Genomic DNA, 22,975 nt, shown 5'->3' with positions numbered 1-22,975 from the left:
GTTCCAACCCACTGCCAGGGACAGGGATATCTTCCACTAGAGCAGGTTGCTCCAAGCCCTGTCCAACCTGACCTTGAACGCTGCCAGGGAGGGAGCAGCCACAGTTGTCTGTGAATAGCATTAATCATACTGACTGGCCAGCTTTGATACTGGTGATAACCTAGTATCAGTGTCCTGCAGTACAAAGTGCAGCCCTGTCGTGATTTTCATGCATATGGTTTCTGTTAAATATAACCCCGCTTTTAAGAGAAGAAACTGAGGCACAGACACACCAAATCTTTTGCCCAAGCTCATAAATGCCAGTTGGGAGCAGCATCCAGGTTTCATTAGACTTGGTTCTAATGAAAGTCCAGTCCAGCTCTCCCCATTGCAGTCTTTAACAGCTCACAAGAGTTTTCGAAGTCAACCTATGGAAAAGATTAGCATGCTGTTCAAACCCTCCTGATTTTTAGGGGTTTTGTCAGCATTTGGGATAGTGTTGTTTAAGGGCACCTCGAACATTCGTTTACTAGACAGGTTTTAATCTGTAATTATTTTTACTCCTCTTGGTACATGATGTCTAGAGAAGATTTATTTTTGGATGATGAACCTTTATTAATCATTAAAAATATATATATATAATAATTTACCGGTTTAGAAATGCCTTCCCTCTAGAAACGGAGCCCTCAGCAAACTCAGATGCTTGGTAACGAATGCCCTCTTCTGCTTAAATGCAGCATTGCTGCTGTAGAGAAGCTCGGCTGCTCAACCGCAGGACTGCAGAATTCTGTGTCAGGCATGCTTTACACATACCATCTTGCCCTTCTTTCCAAGTAAACGCGATCATTCTTAGGAGGAACCGGTTGCAGAATCCTGGCAGTCCTCATGGAAATGCCTTGACACGGGCGGAACTGTAATTTTATTTTAAAGGTATTCTCTAACATGCTCCCTTTGTTTTCAGCTGTTGACTCATACAGCACTCTAGTCTCATAACCAATTTTATTAACAGCATGATTTTATTATAAGCTCCTTCGTTTCTGTGGGGTTCAGAGACGGATAACACTGGGACCAGTGATTTGTTCCTCTTTCATTGTTCATGTGTAACTCCTGTGTCTTCAAGGGCCTCTCCTTTCTTAAACCATTTAAACCACTTTATCAGAGGGACTGTAGAAAGACCTGTCCCCTAATTCAATTTAATTACAGATTTTCAGGACACTGGGTGAAATAAGAAAAGCTTTGACCTCTACAAACTGCTATATAAAAATGGCAGTCCTGATGGATTGAATATACTGAATAGTACTGTATATCTCATATCCTTCATAAGCCCAAGGACTTGCGTAGTATGAGTAAGCCTAATTAAGGAAGAAATAAGGCTTGCCTTTCCTAAATATTCACCCTGATACAAATACCATATGTGGAGAGAAAGCCTCATAGGGAAACAGCAGCCACCAGCCACTTCACTGTCCCTGCTTTCTGCCATACTCATGCTAGTGTCCAGCTCAGCGCTCATCTCCTGCTCCCTCACCTCCTTTGCTGCCTGCAGTGTTTACCTGTGGCATACAAATGCTTATAGTACCCTCTTTCCCAGAGGGAACCCAATCTCCTGCCCTGTGTCCCCAAGAAAAGCCCCAGTCCGGCTTCCTCCTATTTTGTCAACTGCTTCTGCTTTCATTGCCTTTTTATTCTTTTCCCTGACATCTTGCCCCCTCCATCAGTGGTTGAAATCCCCTTCCCTTCTCGCTGTTGGAAGTTCATAGTCAAGCAGATGATTGCAGAAGTCCAGCAGTTTTAGTGCAAAGTTAAATAAGAGCAGAGCAGCATGTTTTGGTCAAGGCCAATTTGCTCTGACTGACTTGATTCCTCTCCAAATTACCAAATGCAAAGCTGAGCCCCTTTCACCAGCAGTGGGTTTTGCAGCACCAACCATACCACTGAAATAATCCAGCAGGTGACTTTGAGTCAGTTTGAAGCACAGTTTAGCAATCAGGTTCTTCTTTTTACTGCCTAATTGACATCAGTTTAACACCACTAGAGAATAACTCAGGTGTATGGAGACTAACCTGCATCAGGTCTTGGAAGCATTTGTGTGAGGACTCCAATATTTGCTCAAGGTCATCTTTCTAAGCAAACATGGTTGGACTCCCCCTGTCCTAATACTTGACCTTTTCATGCTTCTCTTTTTTCCTTTCTTTCTTTTTTTCCTCCAACTCTCCTTTTGTGTAGATCTACCTGAAGCAGATGTTCTGCACACCCTTTTTGACATTATAATCACATAATTAGTAGCAAAGATACTCAGTAATGGCTTTGCATGAAGGGGCTGAAACAGCCTGTCACTTTTCTCTCCAGGCAGTGGATGGCTTCCTCCATTTCAGATGAACTGTCATTTAAATCCTGGTATCAGTACTTACATTTAGGCAGTAAAATCTACTCAACGTTACAAATTACTTGATGGATGAAGGTCCCTTCCTAAAGAGCCGTCCAACAAGGTTACAGCGGTAGCTTACCTCTGGGTATCATCAGGATAATGTCCAAGTTCTTGCTTTAAATCCTCCTTGTTCCACTGCTGGGTTTTGGTATTTTCATTGCATCTCCTCTGGCATGACTGTGTCATTGGTCCCTTGCATGAACAGGATCTTCCTGTCCAGGGACATGAGGTTTTCCATTACTGACAGCTATACAGATGTGATGTAGGGATGCTCAAGACTGAGCAAGTTCTGCTTGGCATGTAATGGCAGCACATACTAAACGAAGGCAGAACCAGCTGCCCTGGGCTGTGCCACACCACAAGCAGACACCAGCTCATCTTGTTCGGGTAAGGCACCTCTCCCTGTGCCCTGTCAGTCCCACAGCCACCTTGCTGTGTCTCTGGTTGCTCTGCCCATATTCCCCCCTTCTTCAGCATCTGCCAACTCCGACTCATTCCAACCCCAGGAGAGCATTCAGTTCAGTTTCCATCTGCAGATACTCACAACTTTGTTTTCAATACCTTCCCTTGAAGATGCTTCTCTGATAAGTTCCTCACTGCCTTTTTATTTCAGTCCCATTTATAGGTAGACTTTTCACCTTCACTTAGAGAGGCAGCAGTTCTCTTTACCGCTTCCAAGCAAGCTTTGCCTGCTGCCCTTCTCCCAGCTCCCTGCTCCCTCCTTGCCTCCTCCCTCTTACCTCCACTGCTTCCACTCATCATGGGTCTCTTCTGCTCTCAGCACATCCATCCCACTTCTGATTTTCTCTCCTCAGACTTTTATTGTTGAATATGGAAATGGAGGTTAAAGTTATTTTATATTAAACCAAAAAGGCCCTCACAACACAATGTAGTGCTAGACTATACCTATCCACATGCAGAAATACCTAAGCACATGGGTTTTGTGGGATGGCAAAACAGAATTTGAGCCAGTGCTTTATCTTTTATTTCTATCAGTAAGGCTTCAGCAGGGAACTTGAACATCAGTTAAAATGTGTTATGAGTGTTATTGTACAAAATTACAGGTTGTTTTTACTAAGGAAAGAACAGGGCTATAAAATAGCACATCTTATGCATAGCACATCCAAAGAAACTGTCCAAAAATAAATGTTTTCATGTTTTTACTTGTATTATAGCAATTTACCATCTCACTTTTTTCATGTACCTAAATCATATTGTTCACTGATACCTCTAAACACTGCAAACTGTTTAAGCTGTGGAAGGGGACTATACTTCTGCTAGATGCCTTCTGCTAGAGCTTTCCATTTGCTCACTGAAGGATAAAACACCAATAAAGTGAAAACTATTATTAACTGTATTTCCCAGTCTTTCCTAGAATAGCTGACTGGTTTGCTACAGAGACAGCAGCATAGGACACGTGGTATGGTTATTTTATACTTTAAGCTCATTCTTTGAATGTTGCTACACAAATCTCTCTGCCTTATTCCACTATTTCCCTAGTAACAGCTTATTTCAAGAACAGACTTAGAAAATTGTGGAAGTCTTAAACCAGTTGTTGCTACATTGTATTCAAATATCCCAGAAAGATCAGAGGATGTATACAACAGGAAAAAAACAGAGTATTCTTTGGGCTACTACTGTTATACAAGTAAGGCAGGAAAAGGGCCTGCCATAAATGATCATTAATGGAATATAGTGCAGAAAGATGCCCAGCTTTCTGCACCTAGCTTTACCTAAGACGAGGAGTGATGTCCCCCACTCAAACGCAGATGAGAACCACTCTTTATAATAAATCGCAATACTCGATGACACGAGACAACCCATTAATTGCAGTAAATGTAAAACAAGCTTGATAAATTTCTAGTGAGGGGCAAGAAACTGCTAGTTTGAAACACAACTTTATTTTTTAATCAATATGCAATCTACAAAATGTTATTACAAGATTATCAACATGATCTGTTCATACTTACACTGACAGAAGACCCCAATAAAATTATATTTTCCATTAAGAATAACAGCACTGCTTCAGAGTTATCAAAATTATACCTAAGAACTACTAACTGCAGCAGTTAGTTACTCTGTTTAGTAAAAAAAAAAAGAGAAATGAATGTAAAATAGAGGTGTGGGCACCAATAAGAAATCTGTCAAGTAAAATAAATGCAACTAAAAGCAACACATGAAAACACACTTTCAGGTGTAAAGTACTTTCAGACAACTTACATGGAATCTGGAGGGGGAAAAAAAAGCAAGGAGCATAAGGATGAGAGCAGCTTGGCATCATGTTCAATGGAGTGCACCATCATCCTCCCTACTTGAGAGCTGCTATGTAGGGGCAGCCACACCATCATTTCCAGTCACTGCAAAGCTTCAGCTTTGACACCCGGTAACATCTCTCTTTTGCTCTCTTCTGGTTGGAATAAACAAGCATTGCAGGTTGCTTACTTACTAGCATCAAGAATCTTCTGTGGGTTTTTTGCACATTACCACTATTCCTTTCTTCCTCTTTTTTTTTTTTTTGCCTCTCCTTTATTCTTAGGGACTTCGATGCAGATTCCATTTTGTCAGTTAAAAGACTTCCATTGACTTCAATGGGTGTTTGAGTCCAAAATTAAATCAAGTACCATTTACCTACAGTAGTAATACAATCATATGAGAAAGATGAACATACAGATAAAGTTTGTCGGATTCAGCAAATAGGACACTTGTAAAATAAGGCAAACATACTATAAAAATAGGTGTTCTCATTGATTTCTGTTTAAAATAGAAAATATTCCAAACCCTGCTGGTCCTTTGTGAAGGAAACACAGATAATATCTACATACTGCCCTGTAGTAAACGTGAGAGAAGTGTCAGCATCTTAAGCGACCCAAGCAGTCGGAAGCATTTCAGTGACTGCAGGCAGTAGCTGTGGGAAGCAGAGATCAGATACATATGAAACCTCGTTCCTTGCATGATGCCAATGTACCTCATGGGTTATTTAAAGCTCTGATCCTTCTGCTAGCTGGACACTGAGCATCACAACAGCTTGTAGCAACTGTTCCTCATCTCCATTCCCCTCCCAAAACCAGACTACTTATATCCCTGATTTCTAAAGAATCAAAGCATTTACTCACTGTCACCTGCTATAGTGTTCATAAAAGATGTTAGCAAATGAGTCTTAAACATTGAGAAGTTTTGAATGCTCCATCTCTGGTGGTGTTCAAGGCCAGGTTGGACAGAGCCTTGGGTGGCATGGTTTAGTGTGAGGTGACCCTGTCCATGGCAGGGGGGTTGGAACTAGATGATCTTAAGGTCCTTTCCAACCCTAACTATTCTATGATTCTATGAATATCTGTCCAGTAGGTTATACTCTAGGACATCAGACAATGCAGAAGGCAGAGGAAGCCAGCGTATTTCTGCTTTGGCATGTTGCAATAGCATAGAAAGTCAGAATCTGAGGGGGGATGGAGGGAGATGTCAGACAACCCTAACTTTCATGAAACTGCAGCCTATTTCTAAATATTCTGACAACAAGGCATACAAACATCAGTTTGAGACTGAGCAGAGTAATTACTCAAACTCAGGCTGCACTAATTGTCGGGTTTAAACTGAAAGACATATATTAAACAGAGTAACTTTCCTTCAGTGTGGCAATATTTCTGTGGAATTACTTCTCTGTGATCCTGATCCTATTCCAATTAAAGTAAATGGTGAGTCTTGCAGACCTCAAATAGAAATCCAAAAGTCTGCAACACAGATAAAGCTGTAGCTTGACCTTTTTATGTCAAAAAGGCTGAATGATCATTTGCACCATACCAGATATAACGTACATTCACTGGCAGGAAAGATGACTCTTAATGTGGCTGTTCATCACTTAGCCCATTCAAAACAACAGCTCATATCTTGAGGGGTCAATGCTGTGTGGGCTTCCAAACACTAAATGGTCTAGTGGAGGGTGTCCCTGCCCGTGGCAGAGGGTTGGAACTGGATGAGTTTTAAGGTCCCTTCCAGCCCAAACCATTCAATGATTCTATGATACAGCAGACACCTGACAGAAGAAAAGCAGCTGTTGCTTCTACAAAACCCGTAACACCACCAGGTACTGAATACCCAGGGAAAGAATGCTGCAAATGATGATCCTAAGGTAAAAAAGCCCCAGATCAGCCTGCATGTCCCTCCATTTGAAAAGCAGAAAATAGGGGCCAGCTGGGCAAGACAGGCTTTAGACAACAATGACTACTAGCGGATTTACTCAATTAGCTGTATTAATGGAAATCAAAACAAGTCAGCCTCATACTAAGGTTAGTGCAGGTGTCAGCAACATGTATTTTGCATCCTCTACCTTACCAAGCAGAAGAGGTTAACAGATATTGTAGCTCCAGGATAACCATGGACTCCAATGATCTGCAGAGCTCTGCTGTGATGCTATGAACAAACACTTTGCCCTGGCACGCCCTGTGCCTCTCAGTTCAGCTGAGAAGTATATAAACTAAAAATTAATATGAATAAAAGAAAGCAAACATGACTTGACGGTGCTAATGGCTTCTCCAGTCAAAACACGATGGAGGATGTGACAGCTGAGACATACCTGGATCACTATTGCACTCAAATGCTTGCTTAGATTTATAATAATATAATCTGCTAATAAAAAGGGATATATAGAGAAGTCAAAATACCATAATAGTCTATTTGGGGCTTTGCCAATGCAATACCCATAAAAAAAAACCTGCCCTCAGGACGTACTATAGAATTTATTAGCCATTTTATTCCCAGCTTCCAAATAGGGGGGAAAAGTTTATTGTGATGAACTAGGTTCACATTATGGCCTTCTGTTTCCTCAGACTGGTAATTTTCCTCAGTGCATATCCTACATATTTCTACTTTTGGGGAATCACACTGATCTGTATTTTTACACAGTGTTCATATGAACAGTTACAAGCTGTATAAAATATAAAGTGAGATTCAGTGCATTACTGTGTTTTTCGTCTCCATTAATTTCAGTTCGAAGGAAGGATAATTTTAGGAAAAATACAGGGGAAAAAAAAAAAGGTATTGAGGGCAGTTTTTAAATTTATCAGATTTTTTCCAACCTGGAATTACAGCCTGCAGAGAATGACACAGGGCAGAATGGCTGAGGGGAAGCATTAAACCTCTCCCTCAATGCCTGTTGTTTGTTGAAAGCACAGTTAACACATTGATATGGGATTAGTAGCTCAAACTGCCTGCTGAAGTGTCACAGCAGGGAAAGGCTGTCTTAAAAGTTACTCAAAGAAACAGCTCCAGCAATTTCTAAACCAGCCTCTGGAACTTGCATCCTAAAGGAGACCCAGAGCAAACAGCAGCCATGGCTTCAGTTTGTGGGAATACGCTCCTCTGGAGTAAATTCTCACAGCTTCATCAAATGAATTCTCAAAGCTCCATCATATGAAATGGGCCTGGACTGATGCACGCTTGCTGGGGATCCACCCCTTGCCTCACTTACTGCAGCAGTGAGAAAGATTTGTCTAATGCCTGAACACAAATTTCAATCACATTTGCCATACAGTTTTTTGCCCGAGAGATTACTTTGACTGAAGCCATAAAATGCTGTGAAGGAAACACTTGCAGCCACAGAAAAATGAATAATATTATTGCAGAGGAACTTTTCCCATTTTACCAATGAAATCACCCCGTTTCCAAGTCATTATTCGAGGCTCTTGTCAAGGGTAGTATTATAACTTGCTCTGTTCACATATATTGAGGGGAGCAGAAACATGGGGACTTCAGTTTTCAGACTCCACTAAAAAATGTAATTGGTCCTGCTGGACCTTACACAGATGCTGGACTGAACATAAGCACTCTGTCAGGCTTATTGCTGAATATTATATGTCCAAGTGACATGTACTCTTTAAGTAGAGCCATTCGGTTTCAATATAGAGTATGAGATCATTCCCAAGTCATAGATACCAAACAGGAAAATAATATATTAGAATCAGTCAGTTAAGTGCTCACATCCTGCAACTCTTAAAGAGACATTACTCATACCAGTATTCCCATGACAGGAAGTCTACTTGAACACAGACCAGTCAAAAGAGTACTGATTTGCAGAATCAAACCCAAAAGCAGAAATGAAATAAAATGACCATGTTTACCCTAAACTAGGTCACTGCGCTTCCTCTAACAATAGGATTTCCTATGTAACTGGATGCCTCCTAACATCCTATGATGGTGCCTCCTGTCCTTTTCTACTGCATGAGGCAGTTGCCAGCCTTATCTGGGTCTTCTCCATCAAGCCTGATCCACTTCTTTTCAATTTCAACCTGTAGTCAGAAAACAAAAACAACACCCACGTAGAATTAGCAAAAAATTGGGCACTGGAAGTGTGAACTGCAGCAACAGCATGAAGAAAAGCTGTGACACAGGATCAAAACATTTCCAGACCAAACAGATTTCAAAACCACTATTGCTAAAAACAGCTCAGCTGAGGAAAAACCACACCACGTTTGCAGTTCTGTTTTTCAGCATCATCTCTGATCTGACAAGGAATTAGTTTTTAATGATCCTTTTGCTCAAAGTCATTATCACGAGTACATGTAAGGTCTGTTTAAAATGCAAAGCACATTTGCTTTGCAGATACTGTATGGGGGAGTGGGGAGGAAGAAGAGGAGGGAAGCACTGGAAAATACCTGGCAGTTGTAGAAAGCTTTCTGAACCACGTGTTTCTGGGGCTGCACATCGCTCTCTACGCCCAGTGACTTGACTTCCGTTCCTGAGGCACAGGTATCGTGAACAATGAACTGGACAGTAGCAAATGGATACCAGTCAGACGGTATTTCCTGGTCTGATCCCAGCTCCAATTTGTAAGACAGGCTGTGTGGATGATCTGAACCTTGGGAAAGAAAAAAACAACAACCCCAAACCATCAGTTAATTATCTTTTCTTTGCTTAGAGTGCAAGGTTAATCTCCTAGCAAGAGAGCACAGCTCTGTCTTTTATTAATGCAGAGCTGTTGTTACAAGATTATTCCATCTGTAATCTTGTGCTACTTGGGCATAAGGTGGTCCCTTCCTCATTGTTTGTCTGCTTCAGCACACTTTTCACAGTCATTGCAGCTCTACAAATTAAATTATACAAGATTTACCAGACCCTTCCAGCTTCAGACTGAAAGAAGAGAATTACAGGCTTAGGGACTGGTTGCTAGATTAGGGAAGAATCTCAGTTTTCCCTTAAAAATACATGTCTTGCTCTCACAGAAAAATAAAACCTGGAAGGCCCCAGCTTAGCCAAGGCTGAGATGCTGCCCTGTGTCCAACAGCCACACTTTCCAAAGCTCTCTGCTATAGGAATTGTACTGCAGTGTTTATTTAAAGAACTACAGCTATCTTGTGTAACATCACTTGTTACAGTATATCTATAGCAGCAGATAAAGGTGAAGCTCAAAAGTGCTGCTCAAACAAGCCAGGTCCCAGCTGCCAGGACAAAGGCTACCTGGACTCCTTTTCATGCCTGGGAAAGAACATACCCCATTTCTTCCAAAGCAAAGTATTACTGAAGGAACATCTTATAATGCACAGTTGTGGAGGATTGCCCATGCATATTCTAAGTTCAATCCAGCCTAAGATCCTAGGGATCACTTGCTTTAGCGTTTCTTCTATGTGGCAGTGGTTAAGGGACAGCATTTCTCCTGGCACACAGGAACACAAGGGGGAAAAACCTGCTTTCCAAAGAAGCTGAGGTCAGTGGGCTCGCTGTGTGCATGAAAGCAGTACAGTACAATATAATGAAAGAATCCTTTATATCGCAGCTGCCTCTCCAAATTCTTCAGGGCAAAATGTAGTAATTCTGCATTACTCTTGCTCTCCAGGATTTTAAGCATTAGCACAGACAACTGACTACCATTTGGCTGCAGGCAGAAAAATACAAGCAGAGAAAGCATTGGCTGTATTTTGTCAAAGGCAAGCCTGACAGTGTAGATTTGGTTTTCATCCATTACACTGAGCGGCATCTCAAAGTTCCATTCTTTATGCACTGGCCTTCTCCAGTGACAGGAATCAATTTCATACCAGAATGAAGGAAATACTGAAGATGGAGTTATCATACACTGAGCTATATCCATCTCAGGGGAAAAATCACAGTGACACTCCACATCCACAGGCTCAAGTGACATTTTGTAAGGCAAAACTAAATTTAGAAAGCTACCTCTCCATTGCTCCTGGGAGCCTTGGGCTGGGTCTGTGAATGTTTTCCCTGCAGCCTGCCTCACAGCCTGCCTGAACCACTTCTGGTATTAGGAGACCATTGCCACTTGAGTGGTTTGGTGGGCAGTTCTGTCATGTGTCTCCGACTTTACCAGGACAAAGTCTAACTCAATGAACCATCCTCCAGATTTCAGTCCAAGTCAGTGTGTCCCCAAAAATCAAGGCTTAAAGAGCACAGAATTTGTTTTAATCTGTCTTAATCATAATCACTGAAACATTTAACATTTTGGTTTCCTTTTGACTAAGTACATAATTAGTATAATTAATAATTCCTTCCTTCTTCCTTGTTGCTACACTCAACAGCACAGTTAACACCTCGCTGACTGGAAGAAAAGGTGAGAGATGGAAAGAAAGGAACAGGATGTGACCTTTGGATTATCAGCCCTTAAGACTCCAGATGGGGAGGTCTCCAGTTCTTTTTCTCCCCCTTTTTTCATCCATGTTTAATAACAACAACAATAATCAGTAGCTGGAAAAGTTGTCTGCTGACTGCAAGCGTTCCTGTCTGTGCTCAGCTGACCCCAAAGGCATGCACACAGAAACACAGAAGCATTTACAGCCACTGCTTGAGACAAGGAGCATGTCACTGGGCAAGTGCAGTCCTTCACCAGCTGGACTCTGTACAAAGCTGATTTACAAGCATCCCCTGCAGGCTTGCTTCCAGCAATACATCACATTAAATCCTTATCCTAAATGCTGTTTCTTTACATAACTACTTGTAATATTCAGAGACAACCTGGACTGGAGTTCAGAAAATAACTACACCCACCAGCTAGAATCCTGCACTGTGAACACTGGCCATGAAGTCTCCTAAAGACACATGTATCACAATGAGGCCCAGCAATCACTCCCCAGATGGGACTAGCTGCTTCTCTCTACCAAAGCATGGCTCTAATACATGTTCATAAGGAATTTATTACAGAAATTGAAGGAAGAGGTACTGAAACTTGCATTCATAACTGCAAGGGCAGATCTATAAAAGGAGTAGGTTCTGAGTTTTGAGAATGAGTTCTTCCCTGTGAGGGTGCTGAGGCCCTGGCACAGGTTGCCCAGGGAAGCTGTGGCTGCCCCATCCCTGGCAGTGTTCAAGGCCAGGTTGGACGGGGCTTGAAGCAACCTGGTCTAGTGGAAGGTGTCCCTGCCCATGGCAGGAGTTGGAACTGGATGAGCTTTAAGGTCACATCCAACCCAAACCAGTCTGGGATTCTGTGATTCTATGACTAAATAGGTCCAGTACAACTTTAAGGTGAGTGGGGAGAAGTAGCTGCCCAGCAATGGCCATCACCAAACCCAGACAGGCTGGAGAGATGGGATGGAAGAACCTCACACCTCCTTGCTGACTTTGCATCCCACCAGCCGCACCAGTCAAGGCATAATGTTTTACACTCCGCACACACTTGGCAAATGACAACCACCACCCAAAACATAGCCCACAACCAAAAGCAGCAGCATGGTCACCTTATTTTTATGTAATAGCCTACTGCTTATTTCAGTTGTGCATTAGGCTCTGAGTTCCCCATGCAGCTAGAGAGCAAGGCTGGTATGGAGGTGGAGCAGGAGGTACCGACTGTGATTTGTGCTAAATCAGTGCTCCCAGCATGTGTGAGACGTTACTCACATCTCTGAGCACTCTACAGGGTCCTTCAACACACTAACACACAAGTTTGCAAGCCTACAAAGGTCTTAGGCAAAGGAGTGCAATGCCAGGGGCACACAGCATGTGGCTGAAGTCTCAGGACAATAAGACGATACACAGAGACAGGTAAAACTGTAACATTAGGGACTTCATTATTTAAAGAGAGGAGGGAACAAAATCAGAAACAAATGTTACAATCACTTGCCAACCCCTTAAGAATGAAGCTGGAGCACTGAAGTGTGAGGAGGAGATGGCACTTTGTCACTCATGAACAGAGTGACAGGCAGCTCTGTATACTGCTGACGTGATCCTTGTCCACAGTCTGCTGCTGGTCGTCTCTTCCTGTGTCCAAGCCCATTTTTCCTGCACTAACACTCTCTTAGTTCACAATCCCTCTTCCAGACTGCCTGGACATGGTGGAAAGAGCCTCTGTTGAGGCACACCTCTCCATTCTTGAATATGCCATCAACCCAGCAGCAGCTGTGGTGAAGCTGTCAAGGAGGCCATAAAAAGCACCGGAGCCAACCTGTGAGATCTCATCTCATCTCATCTGTGGCACCACAACCTGCCTGAGCTGTGCTCCTCTTGGCTCCCAGGACCTGCTCCACTCACACGTGGTGGTGCCAGGATGCAGCATGGTAATACACATACTTGACCTGGTCTGTTCTGTTTGCTAGGTTGGGATGGGTGGACCGCACAACAGCCACAAGTAAAACGTCCTGCAGGAAACAGCAGGGGCTACAATTACAACCCTTAGGTGGCACATTATTCCTTGGCCAGGAAAAGCTGAACTCTCTGGAGCAATGGCTGAACAAGGATCTGAGGAGAAAGGGTTTGTCAAAGAGCAGCAACATCTTGTTTGGAGTCCATTCATGGTAGAAGGAAAATGGTGTGTATCTAAGGGCTTTTGGAGATCAAATTCAGCATCTTCCTGTTGTGAGAGGGAGGCCTATGAAGAAACTAGCAGCAATGGGAATAGTCTGAAAATTGCCTTCTGAGAAATGGAATCCAGAAGTAAGCACTGCTTGGAATTTTCCTGGGAAACGTTGGATGACAGATGTCCACTTGAGCACAGGCATGTGCTGTTCCTCTTGGTCTGCTGCTAAAGGCTCCTCTGTGAGACCTGGCACAGTTGTGCCTCAGTACCATATAGGCCTTAAAAAATATGTGGGCTTATATTCCAGGTAACTGACACCCATGAGGTGGTCTCAGTGGTGGGATCTGATGAATTCTGAGTTCCTTCCTTTCCCCTAGGTGGTAACCTGCAAAGGCAGAGACGATAGTTTTGGGGTCTGGGTAAGCCTACTCCCCTAGGCCCTCTGGAGTGGCCTCCACCGGACCTTTTTGCCTACTCCCAAACCACAGGGTTTCCTCCAACCCATCCATGTCCTGTACCAACATCAGTGTCAGAAAGAGATACTCACCACTTCACTGAAGAGAAGTTTTGCCCACCACTGGGCCATGCTAGGAGCATGGAGCAACTTCTTCCCATCCACTGTCAGCCAACAAAGTGAGTGACCAACACATTGGAAGACAGTGAGCGTTGCCTTAGTTTTCACCTAAAGCTGACCAGTCTTTGTCATATTTGCTCCATGGAACTATTGTTTCCAAGGCCTATTACACTGGAGTTAGAAGAAGAAAGAGAGCCTGCGTGTACAAGATCCGTTTGCAAAAGAAACTGTAATGCTGAAAAAGCAAGATGTTGGCCAGAAACAGAGACAGAAGGTAACGGTGTGGGAAGACAAGTGGGTTGAAGCAGGCACAGTGTACATCCATTCACTGAGCTAAGACAACACATTCAGATGCAAGCCCCCCCTGTCCGTTAGGCATTATGGAGACATGACCACCTGGACTGATGAAATCAAAATCACTCCTGAAAGGCAACGAGATACTTTGGGGAGAGCTGAGCTTTTACTAGCTAACTTAGGAGACAGAAACTCTGTGGGTTAGGTGTCTAGGTAACAAGACTTTTGTGAATTGACAGGCCCAAGTCTTTTCTGGTTTACATCTGAAAATCTGGCTCTTTTTTACTAAAAATGCTCCCAATTCTTGCTCTCATCCTCTGAAGAATGCCAACAAGAAAGCCAAAACAAGCAAAAGATCAGTAAAACTATGACATTTGATTCAAACTGTCATTTAGCATTCATATAGCACTTCACAGACAATTAATAATCTAACTTCCCTGCATCTACTCACACTATTTATGACTACTTCCCCTTTTTTGAGTAGCATTGAGTAACCCGGATCTGAGAACGCTTCATAAAGCCAAGCAGTTTAGACCAAAAGCACATGTGCTGGATATTTTAGTTAAGTAGTAATTCTATTTTTGGCAAAATAGGTCCAGTTCTGAAAGTCTTACTTTGAACATGAGAACATCAACAATGACTCAGAACAGATTTACATGAGGATTGTTAGGAGTTAACGGCTCCTGCCGCTGTTTCTAAGTGGGTGCATTTATCCAACCTGCTGGGAGAAATGCATAGGAAATAGGGGAGGAGGAAGGTACCACCACCAAGGAGCAGTTTGCAATGGTGGTGGTAGCAGACAGAGGTGGCTGGGCAGGGATGGAGCCCACTTGACAAAGTCATGGCTTGGTGTTTCCACCTAGGCAGTTTAGAAGTAAGGAAAGCAGCAGCTGAAGGTTGACAGCACCCACATCACCCTGCACACTAAAAGGCAGTAGCAAGGCTGCCATCACCCACAAGCTGCCCTGGCTTCATATCTTTTGTTGCTTAATCACTGCTTCCGCAGTGTGGCTTCACAATGCAGAAAATCATCAGCTGAGGAACTACTGCCTTACACAGCGGCCCAAGGATGGAGGTGTCGTAGCAGGAAACACCACTGGGCACAAATTTACATAACAAGAGATTAAAACAGGGCATTCCCAAGTCCAGCTTCTCCCCAGCTCCATAGGTAACCCACGTGCGTACAGCTTCTCCAGTGCAAAGACTGTGCTGAAATCATGACACGTTCTACATCCGATTCCAGAAGCACAAACTCGATTTGCAAATATTCCATTGGCTCAACCTTTCAAAGGCTATGGCTTTTTAATTCTTTATTTACTAATGCTAACACTCTGTCTCCAAACTCTCCTTTTAAATACCTGAATAAGCACAGGCAGCCTTTAAAAACCTGGGGTCTCACAGCTCGCATCAACTTTGCTTGCACAGCACCCTTCCAAGGAAGCACTTGAGTAGAACCCAGTGGATACTAACATATTTCAATGTCTATAAATGGAGTCACAATATAACTGTAGGCTTTTCCCTTCCTGCTGTTTTTTAAGCAGCCTTGGACAAAGGCTTTTTGAAAGCAAAAACCTTGGCATATTTTTCTCCCTGCAGTAAACTCATGATGAAAGTTTACATATTCCTATTAGCTTGAGTGCCTCCAGATTTTTGGCATGCCTTGGGCCAAGTCTATTTTTAAACTCTTTGCTGCATACAGAAAACTTAATAGAGAGGTTTAAAATGTGACTGGGCAGTATTACTAACAAAATGTTTTTTCAAAGGCATGAACATTTCAAGGATACAAATGATTTTGCAGAGCTCAGCCAGAGGAATTCTTCAAATGTCAAAAGCTTGAGCTACTGCTAGAAAATAAAGCTATAGAATGTCACAAAAGCAGTTCTTACCTTCAAATAATATATAAATCTGAAGTTAATTGTGCACATCAAATCTTAAGGTGAACGAACTGCAGGGAATTAAAGTCTTTGGCAGAATTATAATCTTCTTTAAAACTGCCTGACTAAATTGCTGACTTGATTTTGCAGAAGCAAACCTACATTAAATAGCAAAGAATATTAAAAGCTACCCAAGCAATCAGTCCCATAAGCCTTGGGAAAAGACATGGATCACAGCAGCATGCTGCAAATCCTTGAAGCCTTGAGTGAAAGACACCAATACCTAGAGATTTTGAAGACCTGAAGAATCTTCTCCCCCCCATCATTAGTTGTGTCTGAGCTCCCTGCTTTATGTTAGCCTGTCTGCCAATGCTGCATCTCCCCTGCTCTCCTGCTGCCCATTGCTTGGCAGCCACCAGCATCCTCTCAGAGCAGAGCATGAAATACCCAGGGACGAAGCTGCATGTAGAAGGGAGCACTCAGCCAATCTGGGACGAACTATATGGCCTTACATATAGTTACATACACCTGTATGACATCTAGCTGTCAGAGTGGATATGTCAACTCAGTACTAGCATCCCTGAAACCAGGACTTAAGAAGGTAAAACCTTCTCTAGACATTTTAAAGAGGCAGTTAGTACAGGCCAATCCATTTATTAATACTACACACTTACCCTCTTCTTAAAAGTACAGATTTTACCAGTATTTTAGGCAAAATGCTTCAACAGATGCCCTTGCCTTACCCAAAGCCTCAAATACACGTAATGCACATCTAAGCACAGGATCAAATTCACTCTACAGCACTAGAAGCAGAATTCTGTATTCCTCAAGAACTTGTATGCTAGAACAGTCCTATATAAGGCTGTTAATCTGGTAACGTGATTAAAAACTGGTCTTTTAAAACCATGTAAATATTTTTGTTCTCCATAAAGTTTGTTAGTGAGCTACCACCACCAGAGAGAAAGAAGAGTGAAGCGAGAGGCGTTTTTTGTCAGTGCAGTTATTGCCATGAACAGTCTCAATATCCAAGCCCATAAAAGAGGTAATAGACACCTTTTTTGCCTTTGCAAAAGCACAGTCAACTTCCTACAGCAAGTTTGAACACCCTGCCTTCTAGTTATGCATCATACCTATCGTTTCTTAAGTGGTGCTAGAAAGCCAAGACCCAACGGTTACAATACCACCTTCTCTATTAAGTGTGCAATACTTGGTGGGCAGATCATTTTGCTATTGCATGAATCTTTCCCTCTTTCTTACTGCAGATTTGAGGCTCGCTCAGAATGATCAGATCCACTTCCCTGATACTGCACGCTTATAATTACTGACAATAATACATCTGCTTCCATCAAATAATTTAGGAAAAAATACGTAAGGTTATATTCTCTTTGTCATAAAAGATGACTCTTCTAACAATACCACCACACAGATAACAACCAACCTACACCATGGAGGCTGATGGAAGGCGAAGAGGTGCACCCAAACCCATCATTTTATAGCCCAAATTATTTACTTGAGTTTTTATCTGGAAGCCTGTCTATCTTCCACACAACCGCCCTGTAGGCACTCTCGTATTTAGCTGTTCCAACCGAGACTTGTATGACAGGATCAGATTCCACCTCATGTAAAGCACCAAGGCACGCTCTCCTATTCATTTTTGCTTTTAGGGACTTCTGCCTTTGGAGGTTCATGGTCCAAAGTGCTTTGACCCACTGTGTGGGAACGGGAAAGCGTATCATAACGTTTTCACAGTATTTCACAGCGGGTAAACGTGTTGGGGCTGGAGCAGTTGAAGACATGTTTATAAAAGCCTGAAGTTCAACGTATGCCCCCTGAACCACTACTGCAGCCTTCACAGAAAAGGGAAGGTCTTGCCCATTATACCGTGTCCTGAAACGCATCAGTTCCAGCCTACAGGCATCCGGGGGGGCAAACTTAACAATTCGTGATTGCTCAAATTCCTGCACTTTAACACAGTTATGGAAATGGCAATCAAGAATATCAATCCATTTCTTCTCCTTCTCAAAGTAACGCTCATCCCTCTTCTGGAGCTCCAGGTCGTTCAGGGTTAGGAAGCAGTCAGCACTTCCATTCACAAAACACAAGCAGTAGATGTGCGTGATGACGGCACTTTCTGTGAGTTTTCCTTCTGCCTTCGTGACCTTCCCCCAGAAGTTATCCACTATTTCCAGAGTCATTTCTTGCTCTTCATAATTCCTCCTTTGCCTGGAAATGGTCGGAAGTTTCATCAGCTCTTCCTCCACCGTTACAATGAAATCGGTAAGGTCGTTATAATCCGTGGTGCCCAGCTTCAACATCTGCTCAACCTCTGGCTCATGGATCACCTCTACTTTGGGATGATACCTCCTCTTCTCTGTGTAAGAGACGCACTCAATCTTTACCGTGTGGATTTTTCCTGAGACATTATAGCTCTCTAATTTGGGTTCGGACAGCTTACAGTGCGGCTGCAGCTGGAATTCCTTGAAAGGTTTCTCCAGGCCCTTTTCATAATACATCTGTAATACACCTCCGGGCAGGACACTAAGGTAGATAGGGCCCCATTGGCGAGATGACATCATATTCTTCTTTTCAGGAATCCTCAGCATGAATGGCCACCCATCTGCTTTCCGGCTCCTGAAGAGGTTGCGTAGGATGGAGGGGGAATGCTTGTGCCATGCCTGAGTGCTGGAGATAGGCAGGTTTCCTGCAGCATCACAGCTATCAGCTTGCAGGTGTTCAAGCCTCTCACAGATGTAGCTGAAGGAGCCCTGGTTAAGGCTTTTCTGGTCGTGGCAAGTTTCCTTGTCTTTAGGATGGCAGATGCTCCTCTCAAGTGCTTTGTCCTTCCTGTGTGTGCTAACGTTAGCTGGTGATGTGCTGAGCGAGCACCCTTCCTTCCAAAAAGGACTGGAAAAAGCGCAGTCACCCTGGAAGTACGGGAAGTGCCCCGGTGCTGAAGATGACTCCCCTAACTCCTCACAGCTTCCGGGCAGCTTCGGGCTTCCTTCATCTGTTGTACTGGAGACTGAAATCTTCACTGGATGGTCGCTAGGTGAGGTGTTCAAAGGAAGGCTGCTCGGTGTCTGTGAGGTTAGAGATGAGCAAATCCCGGGTGACGGAGGAAGGTTAACGTTTGATGGCCATTCAGGGATGGGATAAAGGATGTGAATCCCAGACTTTGGGATGCACGAACTTCCTGGGTATTCTCTGGTAGGTGTGGTAAGTGGAGAGTTGCTGGGGGGTCCAGGACTTAGGTAGAAATCAACTACAGGAGACGAGAGTGGAGTGCTGCTTGTAGAAGATGACCTACTTGAAGACTCATGCATGCTAGACAGATTGAGTTTAAGGCCGTTTGCTTTACAACTACTTTGATTATCCACCGATTTCTGAGGAGACTGGAAGAGCGGCTCGTCATCAAAGGTGACCCAATTTGCTGGATTTGTGGAACACATCTTGTAGGAGAAACTCGAGACGCTTGCACACGTATCACCCGCAAACCATCTACAAAGAAAACAACAGATGTGAGCATAAAGAAGTGCATAGAATTCTCTTGAAAGACAAAACAAACCCAACCCTTATAAAATTCAAGCCTCACAAAGCTCAAAACTTGCACGCAGCTCACGAGTCCAATGTACTTTGTGTTTTATAAGCATAATCTGAGATAGCCCTATGGGAACAGAGAAACTGCCCATAAATCCTCACTGCTCTCCCAGGTTGGGGATCGAAGGGAGATCGAAGCTTTATGGGCTGTTCAGAGCATCTGATGTGTGCAGCCTCTAGGTCAGAGAGAGCAGAAGGTTCCACAGTGGAACAGGACTACTTTAGTAATACTTTCTGCTACACAGCTTATGTATAGTTTGGAATAAGGACAGAGATTTTCCATGCTGGGCGTCTGCTCCAGGTGAGGTTTCCCTTCTTTGCCCCCATTAAACATAACAGCATTTTAGTAAGATGCAGTTTCATTTATTTCTGTTGAAGGGTAGACTACAAGCATCCACTGGAGATAAAACACTGGTGAAACACAAGTCAAGGCTGAGTAACAACATACACACCTACTCAGCACTGCATTAGCTGGTAGCCTGGAAAAAGTACAGGTGTTTAAAGCAATTAATAAACTACACTTCATCAAATGAAGTATCTTTGGTAAAGGGCTTGGCTGGATGTCCTCAGAGCAGGACTGCAAACAGTAAATAATTAAACTTGCCTTCATGGTTTTAAAGCATGCTCACTCTGTCCTTATGCAGGGTATGTTGTCCCCAGAGATCTTCCTCCCTGCTGCTCCTGACTGATGAAGAAGTGAGCAATACTTTCTAATGCCTGAGAAGGAATCAAGTCCAACGAAGGACCACAGGGCACATAGAAACATCATTCATTTGATAAAAAGCTATTCTTGTTAAGTCAGAACAGTCATGTTTGCCTGAAAGCACAAGGAAGGCAGAGTTCAGAAAGACAAAACCACCTGCACGTATGTTACTCTGTTAATTAAGGCTAGGTAATGATGACTTAGAGCTATTCCCTTTAGTGACGAGCCATTATTAATTTCCCAGTGCTACAGCATATAATCATGTAACCACAAAAGCCATGACAAGGGTGGTAGGGACAAGGGGGAATGGCTTTAACCTGCCAGAGGGGAGACTGAGATGAGACATTAGGAAGAAATTCTTCCCTCTGAGAGTGGTGAGGCGCTGGCACAGAGTGCCCAGAGAAGCTGTGGCTGCCCCATCCCTGGAAGGGATCCCTGTTCAAGGCCAGTTTGGAGGGGGCTTGGAGTAACCTGGTCTAGTGGAAGGTGTCCCTGCCCATGGCAGGGGATTGGAACTGTGTGAGCTTTTAAGGTTCCTTCTAACCCAAACCAGCCTGTGATTCTATTTATCTGTAGCACTTAGAGAACAGTTTGTTTCTAGAGATGCCAAAGTTCACCCAAGTGAAATCTTGAGCTACAAGTCATTATTTTTACCTTTTTCCCATGTGTCTTGGCCAGTTTCTTGCTGTTAAGAAAGCACCATAAACTGTGACACAACCTGCTCACTCTGCAGCCAGGCAAACAAGACCTTGCAATGGAGAAGGACTCTGGCCCTTCATTATTTTTTGAACTCTTGCCCTTTTTGTTCAGTAAAACTATTTGCACTATGCTAGTTATTTTATAAGCACTCTCCCCTCCGCTTACACAGACAGAAAAGGAGCAAACAAGTTACAAATGACTGCCATAGCTCAGACACACAAAACTACCAGTGTACCCTTCACCCACACAGTCACTGCATCAAAATAATGTGTAGCAATGGAAAGAAAAATCACAGCTATTTGGCCTCTGACTTGGTCATCATTTCTTCCTCCCGTTCCACACCCTTCTCCTCCTTTCCCTCTGGCTGCCAGCACTGCTCCTTCAGCAGTATATATTGGTTGTATCTACATCAAGAAGTATTCAAGTTTTCAGCCTTTGTTTCATCTTAACAAGCTTCGTTTGTTAACAACAGTTTATCACAGAATCCCAGACTGGTTTGGGTTGGAAGGGGCCTTAAAGCTCATTCAGTCCCAACCCCCTGCCACAGGCAGGGACACCTTCCACCAGACCAAGTTGCTTCAAACCCCATCCAACCTGGCCTTGAACACTGACAGGGATGGGGCAGCCACAGCTTCTCTGGGCACCCTGTGCCAGTGACTCACTACCCTCAGAGGGAAGAATTTCTCCCTAATGTCTCATCTCAGTCTCTCCTCTGCCAGGTTAAAGCCATTCCCCCTTGTCCTGTCCCTACAGGCCCTTGTCAAAAGCCCCTCTCCAGATTTCTTGTTGGCCCCTTTAGGCACTGGAAGCTGCTCTAAGGTCTCCCCTTAAGGAGCCTTCTGTTCTCCAGGCTGAACCAGCCCAGCTCTCTCTGCCTGTCTCCATAGCAGAGCTGCTCCAGCCCTCACAGCATCTCCATGGCCTCCCCTGGATTCCCTTTAGCAGGTCCATGCTCCTCCTGTGTTGTGATGTGATGCTAACTCGGCACATAACCCTTTTGTCTAACACCATGGGGCACGCAGGTAAATAGAGCATTGGGAAGCAGCCTGAATGTGGCCATTGAAAACTGCTCTGGCATTTGCAAGAGATAAGCAACTGCTTAGAGCAAAAGAGAGGAAAAAACACCGAGTGAGGGGAGGGAGAGCCAGCCTCTCTCCAGAGGGGCTCCAGGATGACCAGGGGTACTGCGGAAGGGGCAGTTACTCCTTGTGACCATAGCCACATGGAAGGGAAATCACCAAACACCAGGAGGCTCCAGCAAAAAGGAAAACATAAAATGGGAATGTAAATAAATACAAATGAAGTTTACAGCACAGAACACATCTTGCAGGCTCTTTCCCTGTCTTGTTAGAAATGAAGCTTTTCAGCATCCTTTATTCTTTCCAGATGCTGATTCCCACCCTCCCCAAGGTCTGTTACTATTCACTTGTTTGAATGTGATGTTACAGATTATTCGGTAGGTTTTTTTCCCCGTCACAAAACAAAGAGATGTTTGAAATTCACCTGCCAAACATTTCACTTCAGACCATAAAACTCTACGAAGAAACCCACTTTCACCGACTGCGCTCTCATCTGCAGCGACAACACCCTCAGCATCACGGGCTGCAGCTTTCACCTTTTATTACTGTTCTAGGTAAGTGTTTTTAAAAAGGAAAGTGAAAATACGGATGTTAACAAAATCACACGTGCAAGAAACAAGTGTGGAAGTAGGCAGTGGGTCCCCTACTATTGCTCACTGCTCCCCTAAGCTGACTACTAGGAATGGAGGAAAAAGAAAACCCAAGTGGATCTTTAAAAGCTTTTCCATCTGCACGCCACGATAAAGCAATCCTTTCTCTCAAGTTCTCCTTTGTTTTAAAAAGCGCTCCAAATTCCTTCTCAAGACTTAGGATGTTCTCCCTCAAAACCGCAATAAACTCAGGCTTCAGGAGAGAAGTGCTCTGCCTCCAACAGGCTCCCATGGGACCCGTGCTAACATAACCCAAACATTCTGGGTAAGAGGAAAACGATACAGGATGCCATTGATCTCCACTACCACATGTTACGCGGCCCATAGCATTTAAATTACAAGCACGTGTGGTATCTCATTCAGATATGCGAC

At 43.6% G+C, this 22,975-nt stretch overlaps 1 protein-coding gene across 1 annotated transcript in view; it reads right to left on the bottom strand.

Moving 5' to 3' along the window:
* The window catches only part of STON1 (stonin 1), a 230,086-nt gene that overhangs the window by 200,018 nt on the left and 7,093 nt on the right, over positions 1–22,975 (bottom strand). Inside the window, 2 exon segments of the mRNA XM_061475334.1 lie at positions 9,049–9,251; positions 17,386–19,373. Of these exon segments, the coding sequence (XP_061331318.1) occupies positions 9,049–9,251; positions 17,386–19,373 (2,191 nt within the window).

Source organism: Pezoporus flaviventris, unplaced genomic scaffold (genome assembly GCF_033815535.1).
Source record: "Pezoporus flaviventris isolate CSIRO_AGI_PZ_B2104156 unplaced genomic scaffold, CSIRO_AGI_Pfla_v1 ptg000083l, whole genome shotgun sequence".
NCBI lineage: Eukaryota > Metazoa > Chordata > Aves > Psittaciformes > Psittacidae > Pezoporus > Pezoporus flaviventris.
The sequence above is the reverse complement of the archived record's forward strand: the minus strand, read 5'-3'. Positions and strand labels throughout refer to the sequence as shown.